The 24,976-nt window shown below is 48.0% G+C and overlaps 1 protein-coding gene across 1 annotated transcript in view; it reads left to right on the top strand.

Annotated features, from left to right (window-relative positions):
* Positions 1-24,976, top strand: part of EPB41L4B (erythrocyte membrane protein band 4.1 like 4B) — a gene marked incomplete at its 3' end in the record, with an annotated part of 140,526 nt that overhangs the window by 68,689 nt on the left and 46,861 nt on the right. Inside the window, exons 3-7 of the mRNA XM_015415274.1 lie at positions 8,641-8,683; positions 11,204-11,282; positions 18,247-18,291; positions 23,035-23,087; positions 24,783-24,903. Coding sequence (XP_015270760.1) covers positions 8,641-8,683; positions 11,204-11,282; positions 18,247-18,291; positions 23,035-23,087; positions 24,783-24,903 — 341 coding nt within the window. The remainder of the gene's footprint in view (positions 1-8,640; positions 8,684-11,203; positions 11,283-18,246; positions 18,292-23,034; positions 23,088-24,782; positions 24,904-24,976) is intronic.

Below are 24,976 nucleotides of genomic sequence, written 5' to 3'. Positions count from 1 at the left end.
ACTTGGTCTTAAAGGTGCCACTGGACTGTTTTGGACCGGGGGGGGGGGAGCTCTGCAACTTACCTGGCTGCTTCTTGCTCTGACTGAGGGCTGCTGGGAACAGGGGGTGGGGCTTGTTGCATGTTCCCACCCCCTGGGCTCTTTACTGCCGGAGCATGTATCCTGTGCGCTCCTGCAGGAAATGACCCCTGGTTACAGTGACCCCGTAGGGTTTTCAAGGCAAGAGGCTTTGGGAGATGGTTTGCCATTGTTTGCCTCTGCACAGCAACCCTGGGCTTCCTTGGTGGCCTCCCATCCAAGTAATGACCAGAGCCGATCCTGCTTAGCTTCCGAGATCGGATGAGATTGGGCTGGCCTTTGTAAAACACCCACACACACAAATGTGTTAACTATTATTGCGCAGTCACTGTATCGATCCAGTATCTGAATTTTGTTGCAGTTGGATCCAGGTATTTTACTTGCTTCCTCTGGACGAGTCTTTTTATGGATTGGGCAGGATAATTTCAGGTTGCTCAACCAGGGAAGAGGAAGCGGAGAGAAGTGTTTATTGATCAGACGTGTGGGTGGCCGTTTTTGTACTGCCAGGGCTGAAGTACAGTTGAGAAAGAAGCAGGTTCCTGGGCGGGTTATATCATTCCGCTTAATCTCCGCAAGGGCATTAATTGACAGGGCTAATGATTTTTCTGAATTACAAAAAACAGTTCCATTTTCCGTACAATGAGAACCTTCAGAGGTGTCGATTATAACCATGAATTACAGTTCTAGTAAATGGGATAATATTAGGTAAGTTTGCATTTATGGAGAGAAATGTGGTAGGCTCTCCCCCCCCCTTTTCCCTCCTGGTGGGGTCTCATGACACCTGACCAGGGTAGATTTAAGAAAAGGGGGAGAGCAAAAGGTTAAAAAAGCCACTTGCCGTTTGATGGTCAGGGCCCAGATTTGAATGCCCCCCTCCCCTAAGAACAGTGTTTGAGCCCAACAAAGATTGATCCTGGGTATAAGCTATTGTGTGCATGCCCACTTCTTCAGATACCCCAATTCATGCGGCTTAATGTGGTGCCTTCCACGAAGATAGATTCAGGTGGGTAGCCATGTTGGTCCGAAGCAACAGAACAAATTCGGGGCATAAACTTCTGTGCGCACGAACTTTGTTCTGTTGCTCAGACTTAGAATCATAGAATGTTAGAGTTGGAAGGGATCTTGCAGGTCATCTAGTCCAACCCCCTGCACTCTGCAGGAGCACAGCCGAAAGTTCTGTTGCTTCGGACCAACATGGCTACCCTCCTGAACCTTTCCCCAAAGTTTCGCTCTCTGTACTCTTGAGAGCCAATGTGGTGTAGCCGTGAGCACGTGGACCCGCTCTGGTAGGCCCCGGTGGAAGCTCGCTGGGTGACCTTGGGCCACTCACACGCTCTCAGCCTAACCTACCTCACAGGGTTGCTGTGAGGATAAAGTGGAGGACAACGTGAACAGCTTTGTGTCCCCAGTGCGGAGAACGGCAGGGTATAAAGGATGTAAATGCAACTCTTCTCTGTGCTGTCATGTGCTGTGAAAAGCTACTTAATGCGGAGTTGTTTTTTCCTCCTGAGGCGAGGCTCATTGGACATGCCCCTATCGTTGTCCCCATCTACTCACCACCCTCCACGGATGTAAACCCAGTGGCTTGCTTTTGCAAATCCAGTTACCAGTGATGGAGAGGGAGGGGCTGTTTATACATCCCTTGCTGTCTTCCTCTCTGAAAAGGCCACCTGTTTTTAGTGGTAGAGAAGAGTTAAACAAGCTGTCTCGCTTCCTTGCCTGTAACATTTGCAAAAGTAAAACAAATATGGTGCTCCTCTCCAATGCTCCCTCTAAGCTGTGGAGTCTTATGAGCAAAAATTCCACTTTCTGAGTTACTGGCCTTAAAGTCATGAGCGAGCAATTTGGCTCCTGCATAAATCAGTTTGCTCTGGAGCCCTCCTTCCTGAGCTCAGACAAAGATGTGTGAGCCGGAGGCTAAAAAGCTGTGACCTAGCTCCCACTAACTCAGCTTAGAGGGAACACTGTTCCTGTCCCAAATGACTGGGGTTTAGGAGTGGCCCATTGATAAGCAGGTTGAACTTTCCCCAATTTGGCCACTGCCCCTCCTGTTCCTGGGCTGTCTTTTGAGAGGAGGAGATGAGCACGCAGAGGTCAGGGAGTTCCCCGGCATTACTGGCCTGGGTTGGCAGGCCCCTGCTGGGGCAGGGGATCTGCTTCCCCTGGGCTTTGCCCCCACCACCAATCAGCTGGTAGGCGGGGGGCTTAACCAGCAGTAGGAGAGGCCTAGTCCTGTGTCTCAGTGATGGCAACCCTGTGACATCACTTCCGGCACACACCGGAAGTGACATCATTGCGTTGCCGGGGACGGTAGAAGCCATTTTTGCCCAAATACCAGAGCATCCCAATGTTGCCAGAAGTGGTGGTGTTGTGCCACTGGCCCTGAGATGCTGGGCAAGGTCTCCCCCACTGCCGGTATGCCCCCCTTGCTGGTTGGGTACCTGGCAACTCTATTAACAGCCATGGGAGCAAAGGGGAGCTCTTTGGAGCATGCTCTGCCCTCTGGTCAGCTTCTTCACAAAGTCCCCTGCAGCTGCACATCCAAGGAGGTAAATCTTTCAGAGAATGCAGAGTCCTCAGAGCGGTATGTAGGTTTTCAAGGCAAACTGCTCAATAGCAAACACTTGTAAATGTAATGTAAAGTCTGATATTGTCGATAAGCTTTGCCGGGGAGGGGAGAATAAATAAATTAATAGCAGAGTTCCAATAAGTTGGTTCAAATTTCTGCTCCAAAATCAGAGCCTTTTCGTTGGGTTGATCTTCATACCTTGACCGTGCCAAAGTTCCTCCTACCTGCAGGCTGTCGTGAGAATGTCCTTTAATTTCCTGTGTCTGGCCAGCAATAGGAAAGTGCTTAGTTTAACACCTTAGTAAAGGGAGAAACAGGAAGGCCAGATGCTGAAGCTCAAATACTTTGGCCGCCAAATGAGAAGGGAGCCCTCACTGGAGAAGACCCTGATGCTGGGAAAGATTGAAGGTCAAAGAAGAAGAAGGGAATGAGCAAAGGATGAGATGGCCAGACAGTGTTTTCAATGCAACAAACATGAAGTTAAGCAAACTTCGGAGCACGACGGAAGACAGGAGGGCCTGGAGTGATCTGGTCCATGGGGTCTCGAAGAGTCGGACTCGACTGTGCAACTGAACAACAACAACACACACTGAAAGAAGAGAGCGCTGTCACTTTGTGAACTAAAGGTAGATTCAGTGGGTAGCTGTTTTGGTCTGAAGCAACAGAACAGTCCAGTGGTGCCTTGAAGACCAATAAAGTTTAATTCTGGATACAAGCTTTCGTGTGTGTGCACGCTTCATCAGATACACTGAAAGCATTACATATAGGTTGGGGGGGGTAGTTGCTAGGAAGGGCTAATTAGAATCAAGATGAATAAGTAACAGAGCAATAAAAGGTAAAGGTTCCCTTGCTCGAAAGCCAGTCGAATCCGACTCTAGGGTTGCGGTGCTCATCTCCGTTTCAAAGCCGAAGAGCCAGCGCTGTCCGAAGACGTTTCCGTGGTCATGTGGCCGGCATGACTAAACACCAAGGCGCACGGAACGCTGTTACCTTCCCACCGAAGTGGTCCCTATTTATCTACTTGCATTTTCTTGCTTTCGAACTGCTAGGTTGGCAGGAGCTGGAACTAGAGACAGGAGCTCACCCTGTCTTGCGGCACCCGGGTCTTGAACCGCTGAACTACTGACCTTCCACAGCCTGCAGTTCAGCATCTTAACCACTTGAGCCACCGCAGCAATAAGTATAGCTAAATTTGGATTAACGCAGTTGGTGAGACCTGTGAATAGCAACAAATTAGCATACAGATAATAAAAAAGAATTAACACTTGTGAGAACGAAGTGTGAGTCCAGTGGCAGCTTTAAGGCCAACGAAGTTTAATTCTGGGTATAAGTGAGAACTGAGTGACTTAGCAGGTGTCATGTGATAAGAACCCAATATCTCTGTTAAGCCCTGGGGGTTCCGTTGTCTTGAGTGTTGTAAGGACTTGTCATTCAACAATCTTCTGTTTCAGTCTGTTTCTGAAATTCCTTTGCAAAAAAATAGCTACTTTGAGGTCCCCCCACTGAGTGTCCTGGGAGGTTGAAGTGTTCTGCAGGTTTCTCACTTTTGTGATTCTTGATGTCTTCAAGCTTGTAGAGCATGTCTGTTGCATTTAGTGAATTTTGGGAGTCTCTTTACCTGTTATTTCCTTTTCTGTTGCTATTTCCTCTGCTGCCGTTGCTACTTAAAGAGTTGTTTTTACTACTTTCGGGATATTTTTGGGCCAAGTTGAGAGGTCCGGGAAAGCAGGAGCAATGGGCTGAATGTCTTTTAAACCAACACAATGGAGGATTGCAGTCACTTGCATACCAAAGCACATGCTCAGTTTTCAGTGTGGCACTTTTAAGCAACATATTTAAAAAGGAGTCAGGACAGCGGGACTTCTTTCCAAGCCGCCCCCCATGGGGAGATCACTGGGGAGCCACTTGCCGTTTTCCTGAGGACCTAAGGGGGCCATCAGCGTGATAAATTAAGTATGGCACTTTCCTCAGATATCAGCCAGAAGAGGGGAAATGACAAATCGAGTGACCAACTGGCAAATGTTTGGGGTTTCGATGGGGGGGGGGCCCAAACTTTTTGAGCCCCTGGGCCCCTTTGGCGCTCTGACCCAGATTGGGGGGGTGGGGGGGGGCAGCCACACAGGATTGCAGCCATGCCGTTTTCTGAAGGAGTGTTTTTGAACTGTCCCATCGTTTCACACATAACATATGTGCTTGCCTAGATTTAGGCACTGTCAGATAATAAAAATAAGACTGGAGAGTAAAAGCATCCTTAAACACGATGTTATAATGTAGAGGAGAGCATTTGTGTTTTGCATCAGCAATTAACAAACCCGTCTCTTTTTAAAAAAGTTTTCCTGGACGAGTATAAAGGTTCTTTTTGGCAGGGATCTCCTTATTAAAACTGGCTTTGTAAACCAGGAGCCTAATTTTAAAACGACTACCTTGAACCAGTAAAAGGAAAAAAAATGGGGTAATGAATCTAGGTCAGCAAGGCGAGTTCTAAATTTAAAGTCTTTCATCCAGGGTAGAGTGGAAACTCGAGGAAGACCAAGCTCTGGCCATATTACTGACAAGGTGATACAAGAGCAAGACATTTGCAGAAAAAAATCAGCAAGACTGTATCAAATGATTGGAGGGGGCCAGTAACCCACACTGGAATAACACGGAGTATCACCGGCAAAATTGCTGCATTTTTTGAAGGGCAGGTACATATTATGCCCCCTAGAGAAAAAATAATAATCTCGGGGTGGATAATGAATGAAGCTTCTGAATCACCGATTGAATATGCACAGTCCATGAAAGAATATAATTAAAATAAAACCCAAGATATTTAAAACGACTAACAAATTCAATAGAGTTGCCATCAATTTTCCAAATATTTTTGAATTATCGAAGTTGATTACTAGAAGCTGATGGGATGGGAACGATAGTCACAGAAATCTTTAATTGATTTTTGAAGTGACTTAACAGAACAAGATCATCTGCATTAAAAAGCGTAGAAATAGAATGACCTTGAACAGAGGGATAATGACTAGAAAGCTCAGCCCCGGGGGGTAAAACCATTGAAATATAAATTGAAAAGAAACGGGGCAAGAACACCCCCCCTGCCCAACGCCCTCACCCATCTCTGTAGTCTGCAACAAAGGAGAATTCCGTGAGGGGCTTATGTAGACAAGGTTGTCAGAGTAAGGATTTTTTATTAGGATTAATAGCCTACCAGGAACTCATACAAAGTTTATTCCACATTACATTACATGGTACAGAATCAAAAGCCTGGCGAAGATCCATAACTTAAGTATATAAGGTGCCATTAGGGTTGCCAAGTCGATCTTTGCCAGGAGCGGGCGGCTCCCGGCCGGTGTCTGGTGCCATAGAGTTTTCCCTCAGATTGCCGTGGCCCCGCCCCCAGCGTGCCTGGCGTGGTCTCGTCACTTCCAGGTGACGTGCACGTTGGGGAGGAGTTCCCCCCGGGGCCCGATCCGCCGCCGCCAGGGAACAGGCCTTTGGGGCGGGGTTTTCCCCGCCCCCCGGGGGGACTTGGGAAGCCTAGGTGCCATTTTTACCTTTGATGTACTTTTGTGCAATAGAAGATAAAATGAAGCAATTATGTAGACATGAATGTTTTATTCTAGAACCAAACTGTGCTGGGTTCGAGAGGTCATGTTCATCCATCCACTGGGATAGTCTCTTTGAAAGAAAACAGGCATAGATTTTCCCAGTTATAGTTAGTAATCGAATTAGACAATAATTTGTCAGATTCATCCTGACACCTTTCTTAAAGGTTGGCAAGATTACAGTTAGTTTCCAGCTATCGGGTATTGTTCTGGAGATATTAATTTTAGAAAAGATGCCCACCAGCCATAGTTCAGGAAAGATAACATCAGTTCCGGAGCCTTTCCTGATTTCAAATTACTGATTAGCTCTTTCACTTTTCCCAGTGTAACATCAGGCCAGTTTGGAAAGTGAGAGATATTCCGTTCTGATACAACACTGGACCACTCTGTCTGGGGCAGTGATGCTCTGTAATCTTGGTGCTTGCTTGGGGTAACAGTGGGAGGGCTTCTGGAGTTCTGGTCATGCTGGTGGACCTCCTGACAGCACCTGGGTTTTGGCCATTGTGCGACACAGAGAGTTGGACTGGATAGAGCATTGGCCTGATCCAACATGGCTTCTCTTACATTCCTAACACTATTTACATCTGAGCATGCCTCAGATAGGGATCTGTAATAGCACTCCCAATCATTTAAAGAAATCAGGTTAGATTGTTCACAGAGCGTCTGGATTTCAGATCCTGCCAGAATGCTGTACCATCTTTTCTTCTTGACAAGGAAATCAATCTGTTCCATTCGTTCTTAGCAAAGGCCTGTTTTTTTAAACTTTTCAGTAAGTTTTTATATTTTTGCGTAATAATTAAATATGATAGCCTCAGACGAGCAGTATTGGACTTCCTCGAACTTCTGTAAGCTCTTTTTAACTTCTTGGCATTCCAGGTCAGACCCATCTTTGGTTTTTCTCAGCTCTGTGTGCCACTATTTTTTTGTCAATATAGGTTTGAATTACTTTAACGAAAGATTCCTAATTTTCTATTACAGTTCCAGAGTCCTTGTGCATAGCTCTCATTTGTTTCATCTTTACCGCTTCTTTGGATTTAATAAAGGAGTTACAACAATCCTTTAATTTATCATCCCATTTCTTTCTAATAATAACAGTCTGCTTCAAAGCTTGAGAGGATAGATTTGAACAGATAGTTCAATAGGCAAGTGACCGCTAGTCGTTCTATTTCCAGCTGAGAATTTACATAGAATATGCACACTAGTCCTCGAAATGAGAGAATAATCAACAACACTTGCACTCCTCTGTGGGGAAAAATGTAAAATCTCCATCCGAGTCTAAAGTCAGATTGCCTTTTTACTGTGCAAAGAACTAAATTGGTAACCAGTTGGACTAATTGGGTTCCAGAGTAATTTATACCAGAGTCTTTGGAGAAACAAAGTCCAGAGACATCAATACTGTACGGTGTTGACTTGTTCCAAAGACTAGCTCAGTATCATTAGCCCATATTCTGGCACTGAAAACCCCAACCAAGAGTAATATGGTTTTGAATAATGAGAGTAAAGCTCCGTTACATATTTCTCTAGTATATATTCCACTGAGGGTCTAACACTGACCTTGTTGTCTGAGGGGAAGATAGACATTTATTAAGATAAAGGAGATGGAAGAGATATCTGTGTTGCCAGCCATTGCTAGATTTTGGGGAGGGGATGTTTTGGTTTGGATCCCATGGATCTGTTACACTAACAGCTGTGGTTTCTTCTGGTGCAAGCAACTCTTTGCCGATGCTTTTCCCCCTGTCAGAAGAGCCTCCAGCTGCTTGGGTTATGGGGAAATGATGCTGACAGCGGGATAAATCCATGGGATCCAGCTCAGTAAAATTATATTGTAACCTCTGTTTCATTGTCTTGTATGTTTTCCTTTTACTGTTCGGCTATCTGGTGTGCTGTCTCTCTTGAAGAATGGAATATAACCACAGAAGCCATTGACTCCTTCTGTTAGTGTCTGAACTAGCATGTTCCATTGAAATCAAGATCATGGCGCTAGTGCAAATACTTACGGAGTAAAGAGTCTTCTCTTGCCCAGAGGGATGTCTTCTGTTTTGCTTGTTTCCTTTTAAACTAGAGCAGGGGTCCCCAACTTTTGGGAGCTGACACAGGGCTGTGGGCGCAATCGCAAAATGGCTGCCAGAGCCAATCACAAAATGTCAGGAGCAAGGCTATATACCACTCTGATAGTGCCTCTTCAGCATTTCAGGCAGATGCTCTGTTTAACGGGATGCCTTTTGGCCTGCATAGCCAGTCAAAAACCCCACCTAACCCCACCCGTTTCCTTAAAGCACCTGGTGGGCGCCAGGAAAAGTGTTGGGGGGGCGCACTTTGGGGACCCCTGAGCTAGAGTCAAAGACCAGCAAAGTCCTGCCATTTATTTTTTCCTAAACAAGGGTTTTCTTTCCTCAGCACTGGCTGGACCTTTCGAAGCCCATCAAGAAGCAAATAAAAAGTAAGTATGGCAAGTCTAGTTCCTTTTTCTGGATAACTTTGGTCAGGTCTGGTTCAGGCCTAGGTGAGCACTTTTGAAGCCTTAGGTGACTAGGTAACTTTCATAGACCATTCATTTCCTGGCAACCTCCTAACATTTTGGTACATTATAGGTAAAGTGTACCAGCAGAAATATTATTACAGAATATTGACCCCATTTTAGCATCTGAATAAAATGTAAATATTTACTTTTTTACATTAATGATATATTTTTTAAAAAGATACCATCCATTGATTCTGCATAGATAATTAAAGGGGAGCAGTTAACTGAGCCTATTAAGTACCTTGCTGAAAATAAGCAGGTCAAAAGAGGAGGCATCCCTTCTAAGAAGCCGTGAACAAGCAGTCCAGACTCACACACTGCCGGGTTTTCAAAATCATCTTTAATAATTTTCAACTGCCCTACTTGGTAGGGCTCACATTCTTGGCTAACTAATTATCAATAAATATATCTAGTTTTTATCATGACAAAATCTGTGGATACTTAAATCTGGAGATTGGAACCGGGAACAAACCTTTGAGAGCCAGTTTGGTGTAGTGGTTAAGTGTGGAAGACCCGGGTTTGATTCCCCACTCCTCCACTCGCAGCTGCTGGATGACCTTGGGCAAGCCATAGTTCTGTTAGAGCTGTGCTTGAAATGGCAGTTCTCAAAAGAGCCCTCTCAGCCCCACCTACCTCACAGGGTGTTGGTTGTGGGGAGGGGAAGGGAAAGGAGATTGTAAGCCGCTCTGAGACTCTGAAGGAAGGATGGGGTATAAATCCAATCTCCTCCTCCTCCTCCTCCTTTCTACAATCCTAAATAAGCCCTGGGTTTGCTGAAAAAATGGAAATCTAATAAATAAACAAACAAAGTAGGGGCTAAATCACCACCCCATAACAGAAGTAGCACCTGCTCTCTGTGGCCGTTGTCAGTCACCCACAACGATGTCGCCAGTGAAAGCCTTGTTTTTTGTCAGTAAAGGGCAGGGGGGCACTTTGCAGTGTTGTTTTGGCCTTTTTGGGAGAATTTATCGGGGCCATGCTTGGCAGCTACGATGCGACTCGCGTGACACCCAGGCCCAAGTGACCGCTTCTGTTCCATCAAAGCCAATATAGTGCCATGGTCAGAGTTTCAGACCAGGATTTGTGAGGCCCAGGTTCAAATCCCCACGCATGCTTGGAGTCCCCACTGAAAGTAAATAAATGTCACCAATAAACCTTTAAAATCAGTTAATTTGGACCGGGGATGTCGGATCTGGCTGGGCTGTCCTCAGCCTTTCTACTTATTTTAAAAACGAGAGTCTCACGGACCGCCAATCTGTAAATTTAGAACATAATTTAAAATCTCTTCATATTTAAGACTATGGATTAAGTGATTCTGGGGGTGTTCAGTTTTTAGGGCTGTGTTCCTAGTTTTAAGAAATGCCCTTGATCAGAGCCTGCCTGTCATCTGTGAGTTTAACTTTTAGGTAGTCTTTAATGTACTGAGTTTCGGGGCATTTTATACATAGTCGTGCCTGCCTCCATTTTTATCCCCCTTGTGAAACAGGTTAGATTGAGAGAATGTCTGACCCAAAGGTCCACTAGGGAAGCTTTGTGGCTGACTTGGGAATTTGAATCGGGTAGTTTTAGCACCCGCGTGTTCTCTTGATAGATATTGGAACACCCCACCCCCACCCGTCCACCACTCAGTGGGTGAAGGGGGCAGAAATACGATTGAAAGCAGCTGTCACCGAGACAGACTCCTCCTGTCCCGGGCCCTGCCACTTCTGTCGCTGCTCAGTGGAACAGTGGGAACAAAGGAGGGGGCGGGATTGGTGGGGTACCAGTGCTGCAGTGTCACTGTGGCAGTGACGTCACCACATTGGCACAGTGCTCTAGGAGTCACCCAGCACTCCATGGGGTTTAAAACCGTAGAGGTTTAGGTGAATCCTAGAGTGTCGTGCCAATGCGGCAATGTTTCCTACGGGTTGGCCTGGGAAGTGGCCTATTTGTCGTCACTCTGCTGCCCCCCCACCCTTCTCCAGGCCTCCTGGGGGTTGCCACTGCATCTGGTTTGACGAGGGTTGCCGGGTCCTTCTTAGTCCCCGGCGGGGGACTTTGGAGGGCCTTTCTGGAGGGGGGCGGGGACATCCCCAACGTGATGACATCACACAAAAGGGATGTCGTCAAGTTGGGGACCGGTTCTTCCCCTGCGCCTGTATCCAAGCTGGCCGGTGGTGAGCAGGAGCCTGCCAAATTGGGGGATCCCCGCCCCCACCTGGGGACTGGCATCCCTAGGTCTGACCTTCAGGTTCCCGTTTCTGAGACTCTGGTCTGCTCTGCTGTCTTTCTCCAACCGCACGGCCTCTGGACTCCCTGCCCTCACCCTCCTTTCTCCTTCCGCACCTCCGCCACATCAGGGCCATTCAAGCCAGAGTTCCATCAACCTCACCAAATCCCTTGTGATGCTATCGTGTATATTTAATCTTGCTCATTGTTTGGTCTCATTTCTTTGTGTAGTTGGGCCACCCTATGTGTTGCAGTTTCGGATCAAGTACTATTCATCAGAACCAAACAATCTCCACGAGGAATTCACAAGGTAGGAAGGTCTCCGGAACTGCAGCCCTTAATATATGTTATGAGACTGGGTGGGGGGATAGATTGGGGGTTGTGCTTTTTGTGTAGTTGCACAACGAACAGAGCGCTGTGCAGCTTATGCTTGAACTTACTTATTTGGGACATCTGTATGCCATCTTCCCAGAGCCCTGCTTGAAGCAGCTTACAAGTAAAAACCAGTAAATGGCTGTCAGTTGGTTTATTACCAGGTGCGGCCTGGTTTGCTTTGCTATCCAGATTCAGCCCCTGTCATTAGGACTTTGTGGAGTCTGCTCATTAAATTTGGGCAGAATTTGTGTAAGTGAATGTATCTCCAGTATACTTGTTAGGGTTGCCATCCCGCCCCCCCCGTGGGGCCAGGGGATCCCCCGATTTCGGGAGCCTCAATCCGCTGCCGGCCGGTTGGCTGGTGGGGGAAGCCCCACCCCTGAACAGCAGCATCCCGTGGGGACACGGCTGGTGGAATAGTGTCACCGATAGTGACGGCATCACACTGGGGCCATTGCGCAGCGACACACAAGCATTCCGGGGGGACGGGACTCTATGGTTACCATTGACTTTTTGCCCCGAACGCTAGAGCATCACTGTGCCTAATGTGATGACGTCACTGCTGGTGACATCATTGTGTGCACAGCAGAAAAATCCCAACAAGGAGCCAGGAGCCCTTTGCTGCAGGTAAGAGGAGACCTGGCAACCCTAATACTTGTTCTATCCCCCCTTAACATTGGTAAAGGGTTCAAGAGCCAGCAATAGGAGCTCCTGCTCTCTTTCCCACTCTCTTCTCAAGCACACATTTCCCAGCTCCCACCTTAACTTCATTTAAGGGATGCCTCTGCTTAGATTTTGAGCATACATGAAGCTGTCTTATATGGAACTGGACCACGTGTGGTTGAGCCAGTCCAGCCGGCAGCAGCTTTCCAAGGACCTTCGGCAGAGTCCCGCTATCCGAGATGCTCTTCTTCGGAGCAACCTGGGCTTTCTGCACGGGCTCCCTCACCGAGCCACAGCCCTTTCCAAGTTAAGCCGCAGTTCACATGCAATTTCTAGTCACGATTCGGCTTCATCGCAGTCAACTTCCATGCTGTTTTAGGGCTTAACTACCGGGAGGGATTGAGTGGCCGGAGGTGAACGGCTGTGTGTTACTTGAGGATGTCATGACTGGTCGATCTGATATGTGCTTCAAAGATCAGATATTTGCTATGCTGCATCGAAGCCCAATTTTGGGTGTTTCTGGGGGGCTCCCCAGCCCCTCCAGGAGCAGCATTTTGGGTGGCATTTAGAGCTGCAGGGGGAGTGGGGGAGGGCAAGAAAGTCACGCTCCTTTGATGAGGAAATCCCGTCCATCCGTGGAAATTTCTGGTGGATCCAAGCCACCATAGAAGATACTCAGGAAAGGGTATCACAGATGCAAGGATGTTTTCAGTGGAGACTAGGGCTGCCATCCCCCTGATGGGGATTCCCTTGGTTTCGGGGGGCCCAATCTGCCACTGGTAGCTGGCCAGCAGGGGGAGCCCTACCCCTGATGAGCCCTGCTGCGCCCGATGTAACTGGTGCAATGATGTCACCTGGAGGTGACGTCATCATGCCAGGCACGTCATGCAGGGGACACTCTAGCATTTGGCTAAAAACTCTATGGTCACCAATTGGCCAAATGCTAGAGTGTCCCCTACACGATGTGCCTGGCACGATGATGTCACTTCCGGTTGATGTCACTGCGGCACGCACAAGAAGATCCCGGGGAGCAGCGTGGAGGCCCCTGCCGGCAGATGGTAAGCCCCTGATAACCCTAATGGAGACGGAGAATGAAGTCTGCATACTTAGACTACTCTTTGTTCTTGCTTCGTTTTATGCCTGTTGTTCCCTCCCTGGTAGTCATGGGAACATGGAGCAAGGAGAGAAAGTGGAAGAGGAAGGAGTGCCGTCTTCTGCTTGTTTGCTTGAACTCTTTCTGACTGGTCCCCCCCTCCCTGCCCCCACCGGGTATTAAAGGTATCTTGCAAAGAAACACAAAAATATAATTTAGACAAATGAAAGAAATATATACAATGCAACATCACGGTCCAGGCGTGAATCCACTGGCTCTACTAATTCTGGGCCTCAAATTGCAAGCTGGGAGCCCCTTTGGGTCTTACCAAAAGCCTCCTGTCTCTGGACACGCCCAGACTTAAATACCTGCAGCCGGGAGGGAAACAGCTACTGAGCTTGGATCTCACCCCACTGGCCCAGATCAGTCCGCGATTTCATCTCTCTCCTGATACCAACTTAAAATAAGCAGACGTTGTTTCCAAATATGCATCTCTGGTGTGGGGCTGTATGTATGAGGGTACTGCAGGGGTCCCCAGTGTTTTGAGCCTGCAGACACCTTTAGAATTCTAACCCAGTATGGTGGAGGCAGCCCTGAAGTAACAGGCACAAGAGAGCGGCCTCAGGAAGCCAACCCAGTCATAAAATGGCTGCCCCAGCTTGCCTTCAGTTGCGCAGTCAAGGTCCTTGTGCAGTAGTAGCAACTGTTGCCAAAGCAACGTTTTTAAAAATCTGCGCAACCAATCGGCAACCTTGCTAGGCAAAAGCCCCACTTGGCCCCGCCCACTTTCTAGAAACACTTGGTGGGGGCCACGGTGCCCCCCTGCCCCACATTGGTAACCTATTTAATGCCCTCAGATGAAAATAATGGATAGAATGACGTCTGTCGTTCTGGTATTCAAAGTCGGCAGGCTTCCTTCAACAGTTACATGCCACATAATGCCTTTTCAACCAGTTTTTGACCTTGTCTTACCGTAGCTTGATGCGTATTTTCCTGCCTGAATTATGAAACGGAGTGCATTTTCACTTGGTGTTTCTGTACAGGAGGACAGCTAGGTTCTTCAAACTATGCAGCAGACATTCTGGTTACTTATAGGATTGTACCTTAGCAGCTTCAGAGGCATTCTGTCCTGGGCAGTTTCACTTCCACACTGTGGTAATTTTGTGTGTGTGGTAAAGTGGAGGTTTAGTAATGGCTGTGATTATGCTGTTGGACATCTTCCTGCTGTAGATTTCATGGTTGGGACTTCAGGTCACCATTGTCAGATGAGGACTTGGGTTCCCTCCCTGTAGGGAAGGCACTCAAGTACCTCTCGCATGTTCTGGATCATCTGTCCAGTAGAGTAAACGGTTTTACTATCGGGTTTTCTGTCTGTCTTCTCTACAGGCAGATGATCCCTTCTACCCTGGCCTGGAGTCCCAACTATGAACGAGGCATCTAGGAGTGGCATGGTGAGGTCAGGTCATCTTGGAGAAGGTGGTGTGGTAGTGTTCCTACTACCTAGTTGCCTTGTGCCTCGTGTTTTCCTTATTAGTTTGGTTGCACTGGGGGAAAAAAAATCCTAGGCTTTTCTTTCCAGCTTCTTGTAAAAGCTAGAGTACTTAAGGCCTGATCCAGCATTCCCTGGTTCTAGGAAAGATATGGAGTGCCGAGAGTTGCCTCCCTTAGTTTTGGGGCATTCCCTTTGCCCTGGGACATTCTGGTGATGTGGGCACATCATGGTGCTCCTCCCTGCTCCCAGAAAGTTCCCTCATACTCCCCACTGGCACATCGTTGGGACATGGCAATCCTAAATTCAGATGCTTTTTTGAAGCCACCACCTTCCTGGTCCATCCGTGCACAGTCATTCCTTGTTCAGCAAGAGAGGCTCAGGTACTATGAGGGGAAGGTCCTAATCCTTGTTGCTTTTTCTGTGTGGAGCCAAGCGCCAAGCTAGGCCCACTGTTCCCACCTGTTGCTCCTCCTCAATGGCATCACTGCTTGGTCATTCATCCAGATGACCGAGAGGCAAGCAGCTAGTGGCCAAGAGGAGGAGGAGGAGGGGTTCTTGCCCATCTCCTGTTCTCCTTAAAAAAGATATTATAGCATTGGAGAAGGTGCAGAAAAGGGCAACTAAAACAATTAAAAGCATGGAACAGGTTAAAGAGGTTAGGTCTTTTAAGCTTGGAGAAATGATGGTTGTGGGGTGACATGATCGAGGTTTGCAAAATTATGCATGGGATTAAGGTAAGAAAAGAAGCCCCTTTCTCCCTTTCTCACAATACAAGAACCTGGGGGCACTCAAGCAGCGCTCAACAAAATTAATGAGCACCAGGTTTAGAATGTGTTAATTACCCAAAGAGTAATTAATACACGCAATTCACTGCTACAGGTGGCTACAAGCATAGACAGCTTCAAGAGGGGACAGGATAAACATATGGAGCAGAGGTCCATCAGTGGCTGTTAGCCACAAGGTATAGATGGAGCACCATGTCCGGGGCAGTGATGCTCCATATTCTTGGTGCCTGGGGGGCAAGAGTGGGAGAGCTTTTGGAGTTCTGGCCCCACTGGTGGTGGACCTCCTGATGGCCCCTGGGTTTTGGCCACTGTGTGACACTGAGTGTTGGACTGGATGGGCCCTTGGCCTGATCCAACATGGCTTCTCTCATGTTCTTATGTTCAGGGTGGCAATGAAGATTGATCTCAGAGAGGAGAGAGATCTGCTCCCTCCTCATTTGCTCACTGGGCGATGAGGCTTCTGAGCAAAATGTCCTTCAGAACCTCTAGCTGGCGTTGAGCCTGTCATCAGCAGAGATCCTTCCTCATCCCACCTATTAACCTGTCGTTCCTAATGTACAAAATGATACTGTCCTTCCTACGCTAACAGGAGTAAATAGCAGGGTGTTGTTGAGAGGTCATCCATCATTTGTCATTACGCTCTGTTCTCTTTGATTCCGCCCTAATAATCCAATGACTGTTTTTGCTTTCTTCAGAGCCTTGTGGCGTAAATAGCCCCAGTGTGCTTCTTTATAGATTTGGCACCACTAGTGCTGGTGAAAAGCCAACACTCTCTTACGCACTGGAAACAGAACTGAAAACGGGGCCATGAAAGCGGGAAGGGCCTCGGCTGGGGTCACCGGGCAGCAGGTTTAACCACCCCACTTAATCCTGTTGGGGAGAGAGGAGCTATTGTCTGTGCCCTGGCCTAGATGGCTCAGGCTGGTCCAATCTGGTCTCAGAAGCGAAGCAGGGCGGGCCCTGGTTAGTACTTGGATGGGAGACGACCAAGGAAGTCCAGGGTTGCTACGCAGACGCAGGCAATGGCAAGCCACCTCTGAAGGGTCTCTTGCCTTGAAAACACCATTGGGGGGGGGGCAGGGCTTTTTTTGTAGAAAAAGCCCAGCAGGAACTCATTAGCATAATAGGCCACACCCAACAGCAGAAATTCATTTGCTTATTAGGACACACCCCTGACAGCACAGCTCATTAGCATATTAGGCCACACACCCCACGTTCGCAGAAGTGTGGTCATCCGGATACACTCACCTTTTGGTTCTTATTCTGTTTAGGGCTTTTTTTATAGCAGGAACTCCTTTGCATGTTAGGCCACACACCCCTAATGTAGCCAGTCCTAATGAGTTTCTGCTGTTGGGTGTGGCCTATTATGCTAATGAGTTCCTGCTGGGCGTGGCCAACTCGGGAGCCAGCTGGAACTCCGTTCCTGTGCGTTCCTGCCCAAAAATAGCCCTGGGGGGGGGGTTTCTCCATACGTTGGCTGTGACTTGACAGTGCTTACCACCACCTCCAGCACCATGTGGGGACAGTGTTGTGATGGGAACAAAGCCCACCTACCCACCTCAAGATTTGATTTGTCCATCCAGAACTGAAAGACCCCCCCCCCCCATGGGCTAACAGCTCTGCCGGTTTGCCAGCTTGAGGGTCAGGGATTCCCTCCACCTCCAGTCCAGGAAGGGGCCTGCCCCTTCCCGCACGGCTGTCCCGGATGAAATTCCTGTTCAGGGACGGAGCCGGTGCTGCTTGCTTCTTCCTCCTCCTCGAAGCCTGGGAGCTGTGTGTAGTCCGGGGGAGCGAGCTGCAGCACGGGTTTGGACAAGTACGCTCTGTCTGTCCCTTGTGCAGGCTGAGCCTGTGGCCTCGTGGCTGGAGACCTGGGAGTGGGGTGGTGGACTGGCCTGGAGTTCACTTTCCAGGTTGGGTGGGCCTCCTTTCAACATCCTGGTGCACGGTAGATGATTGCGATGACAGATCCCAGGGCAAGGCTTTGCCAGTTAGACCCAGTTCTGTTTCCAGTTGCTTCCATTGAAGCCGGTGGGTTCAGTCTGGGAGCCAAACTTGCTTTGCTTTTCCGTCGTCATGGTTGCCCTCTCTCTGCATCCATGCCACTCACCCGAACCATGTGCAGTCTCCCAGCTGAGACCCAATGCGAAGTGTTGTACTGAACTGCAGTTCTGTAGTTGGGACTCTGCAGTTTCAAAGCATTATGGAGCTCCACGTAATCCCATCCAACTCTGCTGGTGTAACATAGAAACGCAGAGCTGGAAGGGACCCCAGGGATCATCTTCTCCAACCCCCTGCTTTGTTGCTGGCTCACAGATTCAGTGGCTAAGTTCTTGTATAAGCAGGTCAACAAGAAACCTTCAATAAGATCTGTTGATAATCAGTCTTCTACTCCCTATAGATCTACTGCTTAATAAGTGATTGTGGGGTATTGGGAATGCAAGAGTAACCCAAGAGAGCCAGTTTGGTGTCGTGGTTAAGAGCATGGACTCTAATCTGGGAGGACCAGGTTTGATTCCCCACTCCTCCACATGCAGCTGCTGGTGTGAACTGGAGTCAGTCACAAGTTCTCTCAGAGCTGTTCTCTCAAGCAGTTCTTGAAAGAGCTCTCTCAGCCCAGCTCTCTCAGGGTGTCAGTTGTGAGGAGGGGAAGGGGTGATTCCAAGTGAAGGGCAGGGTATAAATCCAATCTCTTCTTATTCCCTATAGAATAATCCCTTGGGGGTGTGTGTGTGGAAATCCTCTGGTGCTAAAGGTTTGAGAATGGTTCTTAATGTTCTGCTACAAAGTGATTTTTTTTTAATTTCCCAGAATGGGTGCAGAACTATTGGGAAATGTGACTGTTGTTTTGCTTGTATGTTGCTAGGTACCTGTTTGTATTGCAGCTAAGGCAGGACATTCTTTCAGGAAAGTAAGTGCAAATCTTTATTTATGCTTACTATATTTGAATTGCGTTTCCTGTCAGGAGGCATTCAAAATAAAATGAAACATAGCTCTTGATTTAAAACCTCCAAGTCCTGCCTTTTATTGTTCAAAATATTCCCTTCCTACTACACAACACTTTGGTTAGTGACAACAATGTCAGTTGATTAAGATACATCAGATTAACATAACAGTTTCTTCTTCCTGTGTAGGAGTACCTTAAAGACTAACCAAATTTGTGGCAGGGCTAGAGATGTAAAATTTCCGGAAATTTTGAAGCTTGGGGGAAAAAAACCCGGGTTTTTTCTGGGTTTTTTCGAGGGGGAACGGAATTTTTTGGGAAAATTGAAAATTTATTTATTTATTTATTTTATTTCACTTATACCCCGCCCTCCCCGGAAGCGGGCTCAGGGCGGCTTACATAGGCACAACTGTGCAAAAAAATACAACAGGATTAAAACAGTTAAGGCACCAAGTGCAATAAAAATAGGACAAGTTAAAACAATTAAAACAAAAGCTCGCATCTTGCAGGATACATTAGGAACTAAAATACTCACTCCCTATTGTATATCACGGTGGGATCAAAGAGGGGGGATGCCATGGGCCAAGATGTTCCAGATGGCCAGTCGGCCCAACCCGGCGGTCCTGCTCTGCAGTTACTCGGTGGTGGTGGTGGCGGCGGCGGCGGCTCCTACTCAAAAGCCTGGTGGAAGAGCTCCGTCTTGCGGAACTGTAAGAGGTCCCGCAGGGCCCTGATCTCCTCCGGGAGCTCATTCCACCAGGTAGGAGCCGCCACCGAGAAGGACCTGGGCCTTGTGGCAGCAAGCCTGGCCTCTTTAGGACCCGGGGTCACTAGGCGGTGTTGTGACCCCGACCGAAGTCTAAGGAAGGGGACCAGCTGCCGCACCAGCCGTAGATGATAAAAGGTTGCTTTGGCAGTGGCCGCCACCTGGGCCTCCATCGTTAAGGTGGGGTCCAGGAGCACTCCCAAACTCCTAACCTCCGAATCTGGCACCAAAGGTGCCCCATCGAAGGCTGGGAGTGGGAGCCCCAATCCCATACCACCACGACCCAGGCACAGGACCTCTATCTTCGCCGGGTTCAGCTTCAGCCGGCTCAGCTTGAGCCACCCAGCCACGGCCCGTAAAGCCCAGTGAAGATCTTCTGGGTCGGAGTCCGACTGGCCACCCAACATCAGATAGAGCTGGGTGTCATCTGCATATTGATGACACCCAAACCAGTACCTCCGGACAATCTGGGCGAGGGGGCGCATATATATGTTAAATAGCATCGGGGAGAGTACTGCCCCCTGAGGCACTCCACATTCCAGCAAGTGCCTCCAGGACTGCTGCTCCCCTAGCCCAACCCTCTGTCCCCGACCTTGGAGAAAAGAGGCAAGCCATTGAAGGGCAAGCCCCTGAATCCCCACCTCGGCAAGGCGGTGGCTCAGCAGCTGGTGGTTGACCGTATCAAATGCGGCCGACAGATCTAACAACAACAGCGCCGCCACACCGCCTCGATCCAGATGTCTACAGAGGTCATCAGTAAGGGCAACCAGCGCTGTCTCTGTCCCATACCCCAGGCGGAAGCCAGACTGGAATGGATCAAGGGTGGAAGCATCATCTAGAAAGCCCTGTAGCTGAGTTGCCACTGCCCTCTCGATCAGTTTGCCCAAATAGGGCAAATTGGACACCGGCCGATAGCTGGCCAATTCAGCCGGGTCCAGAGTTGGCTTTTTCAGGAGAGAGCGGTAGGGCAAGCTGGGAGAGAGCGACAGTCTCCCCATCCCCGCACCCAGGTCTCCGTCACGCATGCCAGGTCAGCCTGTTGTTCCACAATAAAGTCCCGCAGGACCATTGTTTTGTTGTTAATAGACCTGGCATTGCACAACACCAATGTCGGTGGGGGGTTACTAATCCTAGCCCCACTGCCGTCATCCCTTGGGATGGGTCGCAGGCTGGAAGGGCGCCAAGCACTTTTGTTTCTCCACGCCCTTCCCGTACTCCACAGCCTGGACCCACCGCTATACTTTTTGGTCGGTCCACGCTGCAGCCCCAGACTGCCCGTAACAAGGTAATAAACTGTCCTCCAGATGCTGCTCCCACTCGACTGGTATCCAACTATACAATCACACTCTGCTATACAAAATTATCATACACAATAGTATACTTGACTGTAGTAAATGCTACATTAGCACTTCTTTTTTCTTTTCCAGATTGAAAGTCATTCTGTTACTTTAGGAACATAAACTATGACTATGGACATTTTTACTTGGCATGAAATTATCACAACTAGCATATTAAAAATATAGTGTATCCAAACAATTATTACAAACAGAATGCCCACCCACATGCAAAAACAAAACTGAAACCTTTTTCTTTTCTTGTTACAATAGCTCCTCCTAAACGACGTTTTTGCATTGGAGAGTTCAGTTTGTAACGTAGGACTTGCTTGTCCTCAGTGCACAGAAATTAGATCAATCTGATACCATACATATTTTTTAGAAATGATTTGGAAAATATTTGAACACCTTGTCTTAAAATATTTTATTCATCATGTTAAAATAAAATGTTCCATAATCAATTTCTTTTCTTTTTTCAATTTTTCGGAAAAAAACAAAAAAGTCTTCAGGGGGGAAATGGGGAAAACCCCGTTTTTTTCCTGAATTTTTCTGGTTTTTTTCTGGGCCTTCACATCTCTAGGCAGGGCAGGAGCTTTCGTGAGTCATGGCTCACTTCTTCAGATACTGAAGCGCACGAGTCCAGTGGCACCTGAAAGTCTGTCTGAATTTGTGGCCGGGGAAGAGCTTTTGTGAGTCACGGCTCCCTTCTTCGGAACCAACCAAGTGATTCAGGAAAGCTCTTCTTCCCCTGCCACAAATTTGGTTACTCTTTAAGGTGCTCCTGGACTCTTGCTCTTTTCCACTGCTACAGACGGACTAACACGGCTACCCATCTTGATCTTCTTTCCTGTGTATTTTGATAGCTTCTGGTAACTGAGAGCTCACTGAGGTGAAATGATAGTAGGATCTGGGCTTTGCTGCTTTGCACAGGGGGACTCTGAACGCTAATTTTAACAGACCCAACTCAACTCGCACCAAAGTTCTCAGCATGATAAATGGCTCACTGGAACGAATGTCAAGGGCCCGAAATTGAGCCAGTTCACCACATGTCCCCTTCAGGCCATCTGACAGCCCCATTCTGAAGCAAAACAATGTTTGAAAGAGACCACGGGGAACTCTCGACCAATGCTTCATATCCGAGAAAGACGTTTTCCCTTCAGAGTCCCCCGAAGCCAGTTTCCACTGTTGCGAACTCTCAGTGACATGCTCCACACACGAAAAAACTTTGAACAACTTTCCTCTTTCTTCTGTGGGTCTGAGATCTTTCATGGCGGCTGATGGATGCCCAGAGAAAGAGGGGGGAAGGTTGCCTTGAGCGGAGGGGTGGCGATGGTGCCCTCCACACTGCAAGTCGCCATTGTCTCTTCTGATCTCCGCTTGTGAGAAAGGGGAGGACTGGACCCTGCTATGGCGCTGGGCTCGGGAGGCACTCTGGCCTCACTGGTATCTTAGGCCTGCGTCTGGGCTGTAGCTCAGCAGATAGGAGCTCAGTACTCTGGACATCCAGAAGAGCTTTGCCCTGGCCTGCCTCTGCATAGGAACCCCGGGCTTCCTTGGCGGTCTCCCATCCAAGCACTCACCAGGGCCGACCCTGCTTAGCTTCCACGATCTGATGAGAACAGGCTAGGCTGGGCCATCCAGGCCAGGGCAGAGATGAGCAGAGGTGGTTGCCTTGCCTGCCTTTGCGTAGCAACCCTGGACTTCCTCGGTGGTCTCCCATCCAAGGACTCACCAGTTCGGGCCCTGCTCATCTTCTGAGATTTGAGGAAACCAGGCTGACCTGGGCCATCCAGATCAGTTTTCATCCCACCAGCCGTTCCCTGTACATAGAAAGCTGGCGTATGAAGGAGAAGGGCTCTAGCCTACCCTTCTAACCTATTAGTTATTGTTTTGTTTTTTTACTTGCAGGGAATATTCCTTTATGCAGGAGCACTGGGTAGATAATTGTGTGGATGGCTGACTCAACTGCTGCCAGGGCATTGGATTTTGGACATTATTGTGTTTATTAAAAAATAAGAAAGGGCTTTCTGTGCCTCTCAGAAGCGGCTGTGAGGGCAGTCCCCAGATACAGTTCTCGAGCTCCTTCTTCACGTTGGAAAAGAGGATCCTCGTAGAAATGGTTGGAGATAATGCAGCTGTGATGCCCCTGACCAGGATGGCCCAGGCTAGCCCGATCTCGTCTGATCTCAGAAGCTAAGCAGGACCAGCCCTGGTCAGTACTTGGATGGGAGACCCCCAAGGGAGCCCAGGGTTGCTGCACAGAGGGAGGCGATGGCCAACCCACCTCTGAATGTCTCTTGCCCTGACCCGGAGGGCCCAGACTAGACCAACCTCTTCAGATCTCCGAATCTAAGCAGGATCGGGCCCTGGTTAGTGCTTGGATGGGAGGCCACCAAGGGAGCCCAGGGTTGCTACACAGAGGGAGGCGATGGCAAACCCACCTCTGAATGTCTCTTGCCTTGAAAACCACACAGACACACACACACAGACACACACACACACACAATTCATTTCATGGGTGTGAATGAGGGGGGAGGGATATCTGTTCTTCCCTATGAGAAATGTTGAGTCTTGACCAAAGAAAAGTTAATCGTGTGTCTTTCTCCACAGATTGAAATGCCCTTACGAAACCGCGGTGGAACTTGCAGCCTTGTGCCTCCAAGGTAAATGCCTGCCCCTGGCTCAGTCGTTTCAGTTGACTGTTTGGTGGCCGTTTCATGGATGACGACTTGAGGGACCGGGTTTTGACTCCTCCTTGACGGCCGTGGGAATTGCTGTGCAATAAACACTTTATATGTGATGTTCTGCACAGGATTCTGGCCTGATTGTCTAGAGGGAACAAGCTTCTTTTTGAAAATAAGATATAGATTTTAGTAGGTGGCTGCGGGGTTCTTGTCTTTCTCGAGAAGGCAGCTACCGCTTTCTCTCATGTTGGAAAGTTTAATCTAAATTCCCCCAAAGAAGCTCTTTAGATTCAGCTATGTATCTATGTATGAGCACTGAAATCTTTACTGGGATCTAAAAGAAAGATAATGGAAACCTGGAATGACTGTACTTACCTGGTGTCAGGGTCAACAGCAAGCAGGTCCAAACACACTCTCCTGAAAAGGCTATGTTTTATTGGAATACTGGTCTGTTGCCAAGTGGTACAGGTACATTGTCAGGAATAACAACTAGTGCAAGGGGATCCATACATATACTCTGATGCTGCATCTAGCTAAGCAAATTAAATCCAAGCACGTGCACGGGGGAATTCTCCCGGCAGGATATTACATCATGAACGGGAGATTCACCCCAATCCCTTGAGAGCCGAAATATTCATACCCATGGTGGAATCCAAGCCCTCCCTTCCCTTCAAGGTTATACTGATAGCACTGTCTGGCTGAGCCAGTTCGTGGGGGGGGGGAGCGCCTCCCTTATGTTACCCACGGTAGCAAAGCAAGCATGTGCGGCTGCGCAAAAGTCAGGGATGAAAGAAAACAAAGAAAGCATGGCAGCTAGCTGACACCTGGAAACACTGGGGTTCACTCCAGTCCCAAATTACTAGCCGTGTTCCTGCGACGTACTCCTTTTGAAAAGGTAGCAAATGGGGTCATTTAGAACACTCACATTTGTTCCATCGAAGTATTATTGTACGGGTGCTATGCTGTTTGGCGTTTGTTCTCTTTTCTCTTTCAGAGTCTATAAATAAACTCCACTTTATCCAGATTTTAATAGGAAAAAAAAGTTTCGAATAATAGGGGGAATTAGAATTGAAATAGATTTACCGTGCTAATATCTGTTGGGAAGGAGAACTAATCCCTCTACTGGGAAAATTAAGAGAATGAATTACCCATTTATAGACATTCATAGGAGGTAGAAAAGAGATAAGTGAAAAATATGGTTGCTGTTTTCAGAAATTGCTTTTCACAAGTCTTTTGGGTCCCCAGGTCAGTTGTTAAAATTATTTGAAATTATACCAGTCATTTTTCCTTTAGAAAGCGATTGGATTAAGAAGAATAAATTCTGAAGTATTCTAATAGGGTGGAGAGGTTTGCCATGAAGTTAGATGTGAATCTGAATTTTACAGAAAGCAGTTTACTTTCTAGAAGCCGGTGCAGTGTGATAGTTAGTGGGCTGGATTAGTAACTGGGAGACTTGAAAATCCCTACTCAGCTGTGAAGTTCATTGGCTGACCAAGGGCCGGTTGTGTACTTCCAGCCTAATGTTGTGAGGACAGAGAGGGACCTCTGTTAGCCACCCTGAACCCCTTGGAGATATACATTTTTTCTGAGTGCCAAGTGGGATAGTAAATTGGGGAGAATTATCATCTAATTTGCAGTGTAGTAACCTTCCTTTGCAATTTTCACCTTTGGCAGCTGAGCTTGGCGAGTGTGAACATCCAGAACACACTCCGGAACTCGTCTCAGAGTTCAGATTTACTCCGAACCAAACGGAAGCAATGGAATTTGAGATTTTTCAAAAGTGGAAAGAATTCAGGTATAGTATTGATAGAGGACTATGCCCATGTCTGTATGTGTGCTGTTTGTTAGAACAGGGATTTAGAAGGGAT

This window comes from Gekko japonicus, unplaced genomic scaffold (assembly GCF_001447785.1).
Source record: "Gekko japonicus isolate JY-2015 unplaced genomic scaffold, Gekko_japonicus_V1.1 scaffold1987, whole genome shotgun sequence".
In the NCBI taxonomy this organism is placed as follows: Eukaryota; Metazoa; Chordata; class Lepidosauria; order Squamata; family Gekkonidae; genus Gekko; species Gekko japonicus.
The sequence above is the reverse complement of the archived record's forward strand: the minus strand, read 5'-3'. Positions and strand labels throughout refer to the sequence as shown.